The following is a 15872-nucleotide window of genomic DNA, read 5'->3' on the forward strand; positions in this document are numbered from 1 at the left end:
GAGATCAACTAAGAGCAACCTGTGAGCTTGAGCCCTACCTAATCGAAGAATGGCATCCTTAGCAATTGTCGATTGGATCTCGACGAGGGAAGTCCACGGCATAGCTTGGATGATAACACAACAACCATCTGCTCACACTCCGAACAAACAATGCAAAGGGCAATGTCAGGAGACGATGGCTGTATGTAAGAAAGAGCTAAGATGGTGGTATCCTACGTGGTGTTGAGCAATGAGGCGAAGGAGCCGCGGGTCATGAGACCAGACCTCCGGTGATGTCGTCGCTAATGAACCCTTGGTAAGAAGGATGCACCCGGCGAGAACTGACCGAGCGAGGCCTAACAGAACCCGACTGTGGCAATGTCAAGGGTGTCAATAACATCGGGAATGCATCAGGGGTGAAGCCTGGCATGCCATAACTAGAGGACGACCTTGGCATTGGCACAGGCAAATGATAGGAGAGCGAATGATTCTTTGAGCATAAGACCACAAACATCCGCACAATGTCCACAACAGAGGTAGTTGTCTTGTTAATGGCAGTGGCTAGCGAAGCATTGAGGAGACAACACGCCGAGCTCAAAGACCCGAGTTGTGGCTCCCCACCGGAATGGGAAGCAACGATGATAGACATCTGTTTACCACCTACCACTGCGAACACCAGGTTGGTATGTGCCCTTGTGGTTCGGTTGTGATGAGTGATTGTCAACGTGACTTGCGTCTTAGATTGAGTCGGTGAATTAACCATGGCGTGAGTTGAGTTGTGCAACATGTCTCTTGGCTTGTGGTGCGCAGGTGTGGAGCTTGGACGCAGTGGTCGGCGGCGAGGTGAAGGTCAAGTAGAGACGTGTCGTGTCGATGGACTGGGAGCGGTGAAGGAAGGACGTGAGGCTTGGACCGAGGGACCAGGAGGTCGGGTGACCAGCCGCAATGGCTAACACTTGGGGATATCGACAAGTGCAAGAGTACATGGGTGATGAAGATGGCGTTGACCAAGTCAAAGAGGAGGACGATGGCGTCGTGGCACATGGCGGAGGGCGGACACGCATCTACATGGGAGATGTAGATGGTGTCGGTCAAGTCAAGAAGGAAGGCAAAGACATCAAGCTTGGCTGAGGTCGAACACGCGTCGACATCAGAGGGGTTTGGTGGTTTCGTCCTCAAAACCATCGCACGGGTTCGGTGGTTTCGATTTCAAAACCATCGGAGGACGGTTTGCTGGTTTGGACCTCAAAACCAGGCATGGACGGTTTGGTGGGTTTAGCCTCAAAACCACTGGGTGGACGATTTTTACAGGTTTATCGTCAAAACGCGGGCGAAGATTTCGAGGAAGAATAGGGTGGCACGTGGCGGAATCACAGAGGTTGCATCAAGGCGAAACAAATCTATGTAGAAAGCGTGACCGTCTGATCAACAGAAAAAGAGTTGGACCATTACGCCCTCGGGTCAAGTGGTTTGACTCAAAATAACTAGGGACATTCTGAGAATTATGTAATAGCCCATAAATAATTGATGGCTCCACCCAAACCATTTTACCTCTCACATTTCTCCGGTTTTCTAGTTTTCTCCCTCCCTTAGGGTTATTGAGAGAGATCCCAAATCTAAATATTTGTGGTGTATTCTCTGAGATTTGGAATGGGAAAGGAGGCCCAAAACCTCCTCATGCCATCTGGGATTCGTCACTTTTATGTGTGATTTTTGTTCATCTGTGTTATTAGTTTTTCCCTATTTTCGTCTTGACTGCGATCTGATTTTTCTCGGAGTTTAAGTCAATCCATGGCGTTGATTTTTTAGGAATAGGTTTGTATCAAGTCGAATTTCATGTGTGCAAAATTTGGGCTCAAGAGCTTTTGGTTTGGGTCGATTTTTGTTTGATCGTTGTGGCCGCTCGTCTGCCTGTTCTTTGTTCTCGGTCTCTCTGTTCGTGAGGCACAGGCTCTGATCGATGGGTGGAGACAGCAGCGCTACAAGCGCCGGTGCTCTGGCACCGAGCGTGCTCGTCTGAGCAGCGCCCGTCCCCAGGCCAGAGCAGGCACTCGCCTTCTTCTGCGGAGGACGCCAGCCAGCAGCTGAGCGCTCGCCAGGCTCTGAGCGGCAAGGAGGCCCGCCCATCGCTCCAGGTCCTCGAGACCGATTTCTCTCTGTGCCGTGCGTCGTTGTCCCTCTCTTTTCTCTTGTTTCTGTATGGCTGTCACCGGGCGGTGTTGTGTTCACCGCCCTCTCCCAGGCGGTGCACCGTCCTGCTCCAGGCGGTGCCCTTTCAGAGCTGTCCGGTGCCCTCTATTTCTTGTTATCGATCTCTCTCTCTCTCTCTCTCTCTGTTCGGGTTTTTGCCTCTGTCTTCCAGCGCTGGGAGTCGGACTCAGGTCCCATAGTTCGATGCCCAGGCAGAGGAGTCCGGCTACTGGTTTTCCGTTTGCTGCTCGTCGCGGTGCTTGCAGACCAGCATCAAGCGCATCAGCTCCGTGCGCTCGTCCAGAGCCGAGCAAAGCTCGTCGTGAGCCAAGGCGAATCTGTCCTTAATTTTGAGATTTTTTTTAAATTTTAACACTTTTTGGGAACTCATTATAAATCTAACACGGTTGGGTTTTTTAAAAAAAAACTAACACTTTTGACAGCGCCTATTGCCCTGGCGTGGCCAAATGTCTGTGCCGCGCCATGCATGGTGGCGCGGCAGCGGGCTGACGTGGCGACAACCGGAATCGCGACCGGTGATTTGGCAGGGCTTTGTCGCGCCACCGATCTTGGCGCGGCAGTGCCGCGCCCTGATCGGTGGCACGGCAGAGCCCAATAAAACCCCTGTGGCCAGTCCTGCTGCCCGAGCAGCAAGGCCGCCTAGCCGCCGCACCCTCGTCCGCCCGCGCCAGCCCCCCACCGCGCCACGAACGCCGGCAGCCCGCCCCCCCCCCTCCCCCCGCCCGGCCCTCCATTGCCGCCTCCATCCCTTCCCTTCCATTCCTCGGCCGCCTCCCTCCCTTCTCATCCTCGTTCAAGGTAATGACACACATTTTATTTTCGTTTGAATGGTGGATAGGATATTATGAATGGGAGTTAAGGTTAGAAGGAAAATTATGTTTGGGAACTATGGTCTACGGTTTGAAGGAAGATATGAGTTTGATTTTGTCAATGTTAAGGTTAATTATTTAGTTAGAAGTATGTTTACCATGTTTTTTTGTTGCTATAATTGTCGGTTATATTATTTTAGTTGCATTGCAAATGATTATATTTTACATTAATTTGCGTTGTTTTGATTGATGTTTAATTTGAACCGTTTTATTAGATGAAAGACATGTTTCGGGAGCAGTTATGGCGAAAACAGGGTCGTCCTAGAGAATTGTACCCCGACGAGTCTAGCAAAGATGCCCTTGTCCCTCCTGAACTCCCTGTCCCTAACTGTGACTGTGGTCGTCTGGCCAACGTGTTTCAATCGAGACATCTGGACACAGCGGCTCGTTGCTTCTACACATGCAGTCGTTTTAATGTAAGTAATTGTTTTCGTATGTTTTTTTCTTCATTTGTATTACTAGATTACTAATATTTTATTGGAATTTTGTTGTGTAGGCCCATGAGAGGTGCTTTTTCTTTCAGTGGATCGACGGTGCAGCAAGTTTGACCCCAGGTACCTCCTTTTCGACGTTTGGTGGAGAGGGCGATATCCACGAGAGCACTTCGAGCGGTGGGTTCCATCTCCCCCTAACCCCCCTCCAATGATGGCTAAGGAGAAGCACTTAGCCGTAGTTAGACGACTCGATGAACCTCCTCTGTGCCATTGTGGAGACCGAGCCGTGATAAACCCTGACAATACGTTGGAGTTTGTGTGTCCAAACAAGCATGAAGTAAGTGCAAAGTATATGTGTTGAAATGTTGAGCTATATGTGTCATGTACTAATATCACGTTATTTAGGTGTATTCAATAGTGAAGTGTCGTTTCAAGGAGTTGTTGTATGGTCCTAAGAATAAATGGCCCGAAGAACCTCCAAAAGCAAAGCAAAAGAAGAAAGAAAGGTTAATTTACAGAGCACCGCCAGTTAAGCGCGAATGTGGTGTTAAATCCAAGTATGGTCTAGTCCCTTCGGAGCTTGGAATAGGCCATTATTGCAGCCATATGATTGACTATGATGAGGTTGGTTATTTTTGTGGTAACCATGAAATCGTATTTTGTTTTTTTTGCTAAAACATATATGATATAATTTATCGTTTGAACAGAGCACTAGGAAATGCAGGTGAGAATGTTATGATGGTCAAGCTAAGTTCTTGGATGAACTAAAGAAGACGCAAGTAATTGCATGAAAGAGAGGATATGGACCTGACTACGTCAACCTTTTCGTTAAATATCACAAAGACAAGATGCGTGAGTTTGCTAGACAGCGCGGTATTTATAACCCAATCGCCATTGGGCTTGTCAAATGGGGATTGGAGAGACGAATGACATTAGAGGAGGAGAGGGCAAGGAAGGAGGCAAGGGAGGGACAAGAGTACAGATGCAAGTCTTGAACGAGCATGTTGTTTCATTATGTGCTAGTGAGTGCTTGAAAGCTTTTTTCGTTGCCTGATTTTAAATGTAATATAGTCCCATTGCTAACTGATTGCATTTTATACATGAAGGGATTGGATGCAGCGAGGACCATATTGCAGAGGTGGCTCGTGCAAGGTACGAGGAAAAGAAGTTAGATGAGCATAGAAAGCGAGCTGGTCGCACCGTTGAATCACCGATTGTGTTGTCTGATGAGGGGGACGAGGATGAGGACGACACTGCCAGACTCAGCAAGCTCATCGCTCTAGCAGAGGCGGGCTTGTAGGCGGATGAGATTGAAGACGGCACTGGTAGACTGAGTGAGCTCATCGCTCTAGCAGAGGCGGGCTTGTAGGCGGAGGAGGCTGAGGACGACACTGGCAGACTAAGTGAGCTCATCGCTCTACCAGAGACGGGCTTGCAAGCGGAGGAGGATGACGATGTGTTCTTCACTCAGATCGCAGAGGCCACAGATGAAGCGGAGGCCGCTTACTATAGGCGAAAGGCAGATCAGGGCAATGGAGGTGAGCCTAACCACAACAACAGGGTTGTGGTTGAGGATTGATACTCGGACGACAAGTTGCTTACTCAGTATGTTTCTGCCTGAGGGTTTTTTATTACGTCGTCTATTAGTTCCATGCTTTATTAATGATCAATGTAGCTATGTAGTAGAAATTCCATTATGTTGTCTTATATTCCATTTAAACTACTAATGTACTGTACCCATGTATCATGTACTCGGATTACCCATGATCGATCTTAAGTGATCATATCTGTTTGTATCATGCGTTCAAAATTTCTAAAACGAACGTAACCGGGTGAAATTATCTCGAATACAGCGCCGTAGCCCACTGGTTCGGCCGTGCCATAGCCCAGGTTCTACCACGCCAGAGTCCACCGCAAGTCACGCGCCATAGACCATGGTGTAGCAGTGACGCGGACAGGCAACATCTAGCTTCAATTGAGTTATTATCGGTCTTGTACAAAACTACAAGTGCTGCCGCGACCGTGCGCAAGTTGAAATGAACATGAAGCAAATAAATGGATGACAAGTTGCCACATAACATTTTCATTAGTTTATGAGTCTGTAAGTTTTCGGCGACAATATTCGTTCGACATAAGTTCGATGTAATGAACTAAGTCCCAGGAATGTAAGGTGGAAGAAGGGGGTCGTCGTACTCCACCTCAAGAAGGGGGTACAACTGGTGCGGCGTGGGAGGGGTCATCATGTTACAAATTGATAAACAAAGGGTTAGAGTATTTAAATTAACAATATTCAGATTAACATTATGTAGCATTGCAAAATTTGAACTACTTGTTATGCAATACGAACACAATATGAAATCACCTGCTGCCCTCGTCTTCTATGCCAGCAAGCCTTGTGACCAGATTGTTTGCAAACAGAGCAAAGATTTCTGTCACGGGTCTCGTTGAAGTCTCCCCCACCGTACATATCTTCGTCGTACCCTCTCATAGCGAATATGTCCCCCTTGAGTCGCTTCTTCTTCCTCCTACCCATCCCTACCTTCATTAGAACCTGATGCGGTATGTAGTCATAACCATTATAAGGTGGCCACTGTGTCAGGTCAAGGTATGGCTCGAAGCTCATCTCTCAAATACTAGCGGTGTTCGAACGAAGATACAAGGGTGACATATATGGCAGATCCTCATAGTTGTACCCGCAAACCCTGTAGGCCATGATCATATGAGAGCAAGGAGCATGCATGATCTGAGGGACGTTGCAACTACACTCTACCTTTTCAAGATCAACTCATTAGTTTCGTCCACCATAACGTTTGCTGCTCAAGCTTGTGCCACCCTTACCCCGTACACTAAAGATATGGCAGTGGGGTCCATACGGCTCGGTGGTGGGCTGCTTGGCCAATTCCTCGGCCACCTTCAAATGTTCAGCTCTGGCCTTTTCAAAACGCCCATGCTCAGCTATATTCCTCTGCACAAGTTCCCACCTCTTTACAAAATATTCGTTGCACTTATGAAAGAAGAACTCAACAATTCTAGACACAGGCAACGATCGAACTCCGATGAATACACGGTTGAAGGACTCCGAGAAGTTAGTGGTCATGATACCAAACCTGAAACCCCCCTCATCATATGCTAACGTCCACTGAGCCTTCTGTTCCATCTACGCCTCTAACTAGGCCTTTCCCGCTGTATTTACCATCTTGTCTAGTTCTCTCTTTGTCTCCTTGAACTGGTGCTCTGTACGTACACAACATAGAGCCTTTACCTTGTCACATACCTCCTGCTTCCGCTGACGCTGCCAGAAATAAGCGGCAAAGTGTCTCATGCACCATCTATGTACTAGAGGTGGGAACCCATCTATATGCTCAGCTACAGCATTAAGAAGCCCTGCTTGACGGTCCGAGATCAAACATATAGTGCGAGTTGGGCCAAGCACTTGCACACGTAGAAGCCGCATGAACCATGACCACGATTCATTGTTCTCTCCCTCTGTCAAAGCAAAAGCCATGTGTACTATCTGGTCCTCAGGATCAATAGCAGCAGCCATCATCAAGGTGCCCCTGTACTTTCCTGTCAGGAAAGTGCCATCGACAAGTACGACTGCCCGACAAAACTGGAATGCATGTTCCATTTGCGCGAACGACCAGAACACACAATAGAGGACATGCATCAATGGGTCCCAAAAAACATCCCTCTGGTGTTCATAAACCATTTCAAGTGAGGGTTGTAGTAGTGCATTGCACATAAGCTGCGGGGCACCCTGTTGTACGCTTCCTCTCAAGTACCCCATCGAATCACCAGAGCAATTTGCTTAGCACGCCAAGCCTTTCCGTACGTCACATCGTACTTAATGAATTCAGATATGGATTGTTGTAAAGAAGACACCGAGATGTCGTTATTATCATCAACGAGCCCCAATATAGGACGGGCAAGGTAACGTGCAATGAGCTGCTGATGATTTTCCTTCCCCCTATTGTCTAGGCAAGTGTGGGGTTCGACAACTTTAGTTATCCTCCATTTGCCATCACTCTGTCTCTTTCGTGCATTTAACCTCCACATACAACCGTTTTTGCATATCACGTGGTACCTCAACTCCTAGTCTGAATGAGTGACAGTGTACGGCCTATGGTGGTACACAGCATAGTCCTGAAGGAAGAGTTTCATCTCTGACATTGTGTTGAATATCATCCCCTTCCTAAGGGTTTCTTTCTCATGGTTGTACAATGAATTCCTACACATCTGGAGACCGGTGTCACAAACTGCCATATCCGTTATGCTGACATCACTATAGTTTAGAACGCTCCTGAAAGGTATGTTCTTGGACCTTAGTTGCTCAAGCTCAGTCGCTGCGTAAGGTAGTGGTGGAACATACTGCTGCGCTTCGCTAATTCTGGCCCATGAATCATAGAGGGTATCATCTGCAGCCAAATCTGTGACTAGTCTACCCTGAGCCTGGACATCATGCAAAACCTCAGTTGGTACTGGTAATGGCATAGTATGAACCGATACTGGCATGGGATCAGCCGGTGTTGGCATAGCATCTGTACCACCTTGGTCATCATTAGAATCGTCAGAATCACTGCTAACTACATCACTGATCCTGTCCTCCTCCTCCTCCTCCTCCTCTTCCCGTTCGACATCATTCACATCGAAGTCATTGCTTATACAACCTATTGCAGTTGAATGAAACTGCTCCTGCATCAACTGACCGTCCAAATCCATGTTATTCTGAGTTGCTTCCCCTTCGACCCCTAATTTTTGGTCATTACCTCCAAAACCATCAATGGACGGGCCGTCCTAAACAACCTGCATCATGTACCCATTCTTCACCATCACCTCAGCCATGGGCACATTAGAACCTTGGAGAACCCTAGTATAGTGGGACCAGTGAGTAGGGTCGCGCAAGGGTATGAGGACATAGTGTGCCCTAGTCTTTCCAGTATCAAACCTCCCCTTCAGTGTGAAATCACTGCCAAACTTTACATTCAGACGGACACAAAGGTCATTGAAGCTATGAGGTTCATCAAACCATTCTAATTCTTCTTCCATATCCTCAAACATACCATCTTCTCTCCTAACACTTCCTTCATACAAAACTCTAACACAACAATTCATTTGCAAAAGCATTTTAAGAAACTTCATCAAGTCGTCGAAATCGTCGTACGTAATGTCCATAGTAATATTAATATATATTATAACTATAACTATACTAACTAATCTAATATTAACATCTATACGAGGCTAACAACAACAACTAATTAGACTAAATACAATATATAACTAGACTCAATAACCGTACTAACTAAACTACCTAACTTTACTACATATACTAACTTACTATATTACCTATACTAACTAAACTAACTAACTTTACTAACTATACTAACTATACTTTAATAATTTTACTAACTTTATTAACTATACTAACTATATTAGGGGAGTACCTCGCTGCAGCGCGCTAGACCGGGCTAGGAGGCGCGGGCACAGGCCTCGGCGGGCAGCCGCCGTGCGTGGCTGGAGGGGGTGGCACGACGGCGTGCGGGCGCGGCGGCCGTGCCATGCTCGGTGGCTGGCTGGCGTGGCCGGACGCGGGCGCGGCGGCCAGGCGGCCTTGCTGCGCTGCTCGGGCAATGGCGGCTGCCCGGCCACTGGCGGACGAGGGACGCGGCGGGAGTTTTATTCGGCTCTGTCGCGCCACGGATCAGGGCGCGGTAGTGCCGCGCCAAGATCGGTAGCGTGGCAGAGCCCTGCCACGTCACCGGTCAGCGATTCCGGTCGCCGCCACGTTAGTCTGCTGCCGCGCCACCATGCATGGCGCGACACAGGCATTTAGCCGCGCCAGGACAATAGGCACGGCCAAAAGTGTTAGTTTTTTTTTTAAAAAAACGACCGTGTTAGATTTAAAATTAGTTTCTAAAAAGTATTAAAATTTAAAAAAAATCAATTTTGATTGGTCAAAAAGTTATAGCTTCTTGCATCTGTTTTTCCCTGTTCGTTGCTTGATCCTGCTTCAAGCACTTGCGTGTGGTGCTCAGCTGCAAGCGAGGATGAAAACGGTACGGATATTTTCCGACCGTATTCGAAACCGAATCCGTTTAGAGAGGTTGAGATCTGTCCGTATCCGAGTCCGGATATCCAACATCCGATACCGTATCCGTATCCGAATACTCAAATCGCATATTTATGATGTCGATATCCAATCGTATCCTATCCGACATAGTTGACACTATCCGTATTCGAATCTGAATCCGGACAGAAATATGAAAACAAATGTAATATCGGTGATATCCGTCCATATCCGATCCGTTTTCATCCCTACCCTGCAAGAGCAATTTATCCAACCGCACAGCTCGCATAGGCAGCTGATGCCGCTCCTGCTAGCCCAGTTTGTTCCCTGCAGTGCCGAGCAGATTTCAGTAGCTCTCTCTGTGCTAGAATTTCCAGGTGTTTTTCCGGTCCAAGCTGCTTGAATTTACGGCTCGCTTTTGTCTGTCGTTTGCGCGTTTAAGCTCCTGTTCGCATTCCGTTTTTTTTTGCGTTGGTCTTCCATCCAACTAAGAAACTTTTCTAGTTACCCTTGCCACTAGTTGGCTTGGATATTTTAGCTTCGGAAACTCGCTTTTTCTCGATAGAAGTTGAGTATCTTATTTTCGGTTCCTTGACACGGTGTGAGTGCTTCTCGGTCCGCTTGCTTTGTGTTATCCCGCTGGTTTCAGAGGAACATTCACCCACTCATTTGGGTCGTGTACATCATGGTATTTGGTTTGTGTGTTTGGCGATGATTTTAAAACAGCGGCCAAAAGTTTCATGAGAAATTTTACAGCTCCCGTTCACCCTTCTCTGGTCGTTGTTTTCGGTCCTTCAACCACCACAGTGGCGGAAGGCACAACTTTGAATGCAGTAGTAACAACTAAGGAAGAGCCGCCTCGATGACGACGCAGCCGAGCTCGAACTCAGAAACATCAGTAGACGGACGATGAGAACCAACAGAGGAAGCTTCACGCTAGAGACTAACGCTAGAGACTAGGGTGGCCGAAGGGGGATGTGGCAGCGAAGGCCAAGCCGAGTTGCCTCCACACCACCAACCCACAACATCAACAAGCCTCAATGATCCATGAATCGATAGATCCACGTGAGGAGAAGTCAAATCTGAAGTTTACTCGGCGGAGTGGAAGGAAATGGGTCGGATTTGGTTGTTGGGGGCCGAGTCCTCTTAGGGCGTGTTTGATTTGACGGCAATGTTGAATTGGATACGATCATCCATAGATTTTAGGATAGGACTATCTGTACCATGTTTGGTTCGATGGATATGATAAATATTTTTTTGTTTAATTGGATGGATAGGATAGTAGTTCACTAATTATCAGCCGGTTCGTTTTGGCTAAAACGATCGTGTATTATTACTGTTGGCTGGTTTGGTGTGAGAAAAATACTGTTCTGACTTATAATCCACAATCGTTTACGACCAAACGAACATGCTGTATATCTTTTAACAGAACTGATAACAAATAGTCATACATAAATAAATATGCACGGACACTATTTTTTCAAGATAATTACTAATTAAAAATAAAATATGTTAATTGGCACAAAAGTCATGCGCTAGCTAACGTAGAAGCACTAATCAAAACTAATCTTACCATCATAATTAAGTACTAATATAACATACTAATTAACCTTTTATTAATAATGACAAAAATTAGAACATACTAACAATCCTTAATTTATTAATAATGACCAATATTAGAAAATATAGATGAGCACATCAGGTCTTTTCTTGTAGCCTCATCCACCATATAGAGAGAATATTCTTTCTCATACTTTCAAAATATGAATTGTTATCTCCGTCCATGAATATCTTTCAAACCAAACACAGCCTAAGTCGCCATGATTGGGCCCTCGCATCCTCATATCGTGTCCAGTGCTTCTTCGAAACTGAAGTGTTCCAACAACAATCACAAGATCAAAAGGCAATAGTGAAAAGTTTTTTTTTTTTTTGGTCAAGATCATCAACACTTCATTGTTCGCGCAAAGAGGTCACCAGCAACGTTCCATACTACATCTTGGGGGAAAACCTGCAACGTACATCCAAAACAAGTGACCATCATGCATGCATGCTGGTCACTACCACCTCCAGGTTCTATGGAACAACCCTACCTTACCGACTACATACTAGTGCTACCATTACTACACTACTACCCCTCCTCGTTCCTCAAAGCTACCTGCTAATCCTGCTGCTATGCCATGCCGATGCCAGTGCTAGTGACATCGTCTTAACTGCCTTCTTCCTCGGTGCCTGCTTTCAGGTACTCGCCGTCCCCGCTCTGCGCGCCGGAGCTGGTGCCACCCCGGACGTCAACAGACAGCGAGGTCGATCCCTCCTTGGCGCCACTGCCGCTGCGGCCAAAGCCTGAGAACATGCCGGTGTTCATCATGCTGTTGCCGGTGCCAGCGCCTGCACCACCGCCCATGCTGGCCTCGCCGTGGAGGATGCTGAACCCACTGGTCGTGCCAGCGCCCGCCCCTGAAGCCATGCCCAGCTGGCCGTGCGCTGCCTGCTGCTGCTGGAGCGGTGACATGGACAGATGCGCGTACATCATGGAGGACCGCGCGGCCATTAGCGACTGCGGGCTCATCATCTGCCCGGACTGCGGTGGCATGTACCGAGGACCCGGCTGCATCATCAGGTTGGACGGATACTGCAGACATGCCAAGTGAGATGAGCGACCCAACCCTTGATCCGCTAATGAAAATGCTTGGGTGTTAGAGCAGCAAGGGCCACGCCGACGAGCAGCATTAGCAGTACCTGTGATAGCGGTGCGGTCTGTGGCGGCTGGCTGTCAGCAATGGCGGCCAGGTACATGAGGTTGTGCTGGAGCTTAGCTTGGTGCCTGCAAGACAGCATCAGGTGGCAGACACGAGAACACTCAGCTTACGAGGATATCTATAGTTCACTGCACTACATAATCATGCATGGTTGTCGTCAGATATATATAAACTAAACAAGGGCCTGTTTAGATGTCGAAAAATTTGACAAAATGACACGTAGCAGTTTTCGTTCTTATTTGACAATTACATAGTCTAATTAGGCTTAAAAGATTCGTCTCGTGGATTTCGTCTAAACCGTGTAATTAGTTTTATTTTTTATTTATATTTACTACTTCATGCATGCGTCTAAAGATTCGATGTGATGGGGAATCTTGAAAATTTTGACATTTTGGGAGGAAACTAAACGGCCGAAGTCTCTTTTACCGGTCTCTTTTACTTTGGAACGATGATTGACGCCTTGTTTAGATTGGGGTTAGGAATCAGTGTTTGACACTGTAGCATTTTCGTTTGTATTTAACAATTATTGTCCAATCATGGCCTAACTAGGCTCAAAAGATTCGTCTCGTAATTTACAATCAAACTGTGTAATTAATTATTTTTTTATCTACATTTATTACTCCATGCATGTGTCCAAAAATTTGATGTGATGGAGAGAGAGTGAAAAAACTTGCAATCTAAACAAGGCCTGAGAAAGAAACATCAGAAGTTGATTCAGGGCGTGTTTAGTTCCGAAAATTTTTGGCTTTTGGCTACTGTAGCACTTTCGTTTTTATTTGACAAAAATTGTCCAATTATGGACTATTTAGGCTTAAAAGATTCGTCTCACGATTTCTCGGCTAACTGTGTAATTAGTTTTTTTTTTCGTCTACATTTAGTACTCCATGCATGTGCCGCAAGATTCGATGTGACGGTTACTATGCAAAAATTTTTGGTTTTTGGGTGGAACTAAACGGGGCCTCAGTTATGGAAAAACTATAGATGGTGTGATATATGACATTGACATGATGCCATTACAGGCCACAAAAACAGTAGACTGAACAAAACAGTACATGGTTGGTGCTACAGAACTAATCACATGCTTTATCACGTGAACATTTGCCAAATATATTAATCAATGCATGAGCTACAGCAGACTAACCAGTATTGGACTGTGCAAATATGGAATCATTCATCGCGAAAGGAGCATTTTAGCAAGAAACATGTTTTAACAGTAGACAAATTAGGCTTGTTTGATGCTAGACTGAACAAAGGGGCATTCTTGTCCATGTTAACACAAGTTACAGCTGCTAGAGAGTCTAGCTGCTACTACATCCATAACAATCATGCTGGGAGATGAACATGAAACTCAGTAACTCACCGTTCGCACTCCTCCACCTTGCCATTGTTCTGGTTGTCGAGGATGGCCAGGATCAGCTGCTTGTTCTCATCCAGGTACTGCACAGTTCAGGGTCGAAAACGTATTAGCATGTCAATACAATCCAGGAGACGCATGTACTGTATCTATCATCACTGACCACAGACGGGAGCATCTATCTCATCCATGTACTGCTATTCAGCTAACGAAGAAATCAAGTCTCAAATACTTTGCAGACCAGTGAACAATTTACTTGGGCGCCAGGCGGTGCATTTGCTCCACGACTGACCAACACGGCAGTTCATCTCCAATGAACTACCGTGAAGATTCAATGATTGATACCCTGGTTTCTCACTCAATCATTGAATCATTGACTGACACGGGAGCATGCAAACATACTAGGCATCAGGCAAGGTCAGGACATGCAGTCCGCAGTCCGGGCCCCTGGCTGTTAGCATTTCGGCGTTTGGCTGTGAAGCTGGAGCTTTTTAAGGGTCTAACAGTCAAACTCCAATGGGCGTCCAGCAGTACAGCGCACGCGAACCTACATTCGCTCCTACCTACATGAATTTCAGAATATGGTCCAGATCATGTTCACCCACAGCACGGCCAATAAGGGCCTGCCTGTGAGCTTGTAATAAGATATTTGATACTACTAGTCCTTTTATATGTTTCCTTTGATGGAATATCCCAAATATTTGATGTCTATGCAAATCTCACAGCTTTTATATGTTTCCTTCGATGGAAATATCCCACATGATGCCCGCCTGGCCAGGCTTTAAAGATCGCTAGGCAGGAGACAGGTGCAGGGTGCAGGCCTGGCATCGTTACTGCTTGCGAAAAACAGCAGGGGGATGTATGATCATTCACAGCAGACCACCAACCAAACCGAGCTACAAAGGGTTGGGTTTAGATGCGGAGATAATGGAGGTATTCAAATCATGTGGGCGACAGCAGCAAAAGAATAGGACCAAATAGACTGCGGCAGTTTGAACTGCAGAGGAAATCAGAAGCGAGGGACCATCTGAAAACACGTCAATATAAAATGACACAAGGACATGGGATCAATCGAAAGATGAAAAAAGAAAAAGAAATCAACACGAAGAACAGAAGAGAAGGGATAAACTGAAAGCCCTATGTACCAGGAAGTGTGAACTAGTACAACTATTTCGAATATCACGAAAGATTGATATAAAGAGAGGGGGGTATTTTTCAAGTCGCCAAAAAGAATATTTGCATTTACAGATTAAAAAAATGCAAGTAAACGTGAAGATACTAGTGCAGAGAAAAATCAAGAAAGCAAGAGATTGGGAAAAATTTCAGGGAGGGAAGAAGAACGGAAAAAGTGAGAACTTTGACTCATATCTGATACTCTGACAAGCGAAGAATCCAAAAGCGATAGCGAAGGCAAGATCACGGCACAAACAAAGAAGAAAAGATTCAAAGACACGAGGATAGAGCGGGGGCGGGGAGGGATGGGGGGATTTGGGTTAGGATCAGGACCTGCTGGATGAGATCGGTGGTCACAGCGGCAGGCGAGGTGTAGCCCCCAATCATGTTCTGGTTCATCTGCATCAGGTGTTGCTGCTGCATTCCAAGACCACCACTGCCAACAGCTTACGATCCCTCGCTGTCTCTCTCTGCGCAGCCTACACACCGCCGCCGCCAATTCTTCTTCTCCTCCGCGGTTGCTTTCGAACAGGCCGCAGGCGAAACAGTTGGAGAGGGGGGTTCCGTTCCCTTGCGGCTTCTTGGGGGGTTTTGGCGAGAGCTGAGAGCGGGGTTTTGCGCAGGTCAGGCCGCTGCCCCTCTTTGCCCTGCTTTTGGTTCCCTTCTTTAAAAAGAGGGAGGAGAACTAGGCTTTGGAGTGGCAATGGCAAAGTTTTGAAATCGAGTAGTAAAACTTTTTACTATGCCATTACCATATTCTGATACGGTAACTTTTGATACCAGGCCTACAGAAAAGCTCGGTAACTTTCGCCCTGGGGCAGCACCTGTGCGAAAGGATTCTTTAACAATGACCGCTACTGGTCACGGAGGGCGAAAACAAATCAGAGCGTGTTTAGTTCTCACCCTAAAATCCAAAAAAGTACTACAGTACTCATCCCATCGAATCTTACGATACATGCATGGAGCGTTAAATATAGACGAAAAAAACTAATTGCACAGTTTGGTTGGAAATTGCGAAACGAATATTTT

The 15872-nt window shown here is 46.5% G+C and overlaps 1 protein-coding gene across 1 annotated transcript; it reads right to left on the minus strand.

Annotated features, from left to right (window-relative positions):
* Positions 1-11500: 11500 nt before the first annotated feature.
* On the minus strand, positions 11501-15479 carry LOC136475784 (GRF-interacting factor 1-like). Its single transcript, XM_066473379.1, has 4 exons — positions 15177-15479; positions 13677-13753; positions 12297-12381; positions 11501-12189 (listed from the first exon to the last, which is right to left on the minus strand). Exons 1-4 carry the CDS (start codon positions 15264-15266, stop codon positions 11764-11766), a joined length of 678 nt encoding a protein of 225 aa, XP_066329476.1. The 5' UTR covers positions 15267-15479; the 3' UTR covers positions 11501-11763.
* Between the last annotated feature and the right edge of the window lie 393 nt (positions 15480-15872).

This window comes from Miscanthus floridulus, chromosome 1 (genome assembly GCF_019320115.1).
Source record: "Miscanthus floridulus cultivar M001 chromosome 1, ASM1932011v1, whole genome shotgun sequence".
Lineage (NCBI taxonomy): Eukaryota > Viridiplantae > Streptophyta > Magnoliopsida > Poales > Poaceae > Miscanthus > Miscanthus floridulus.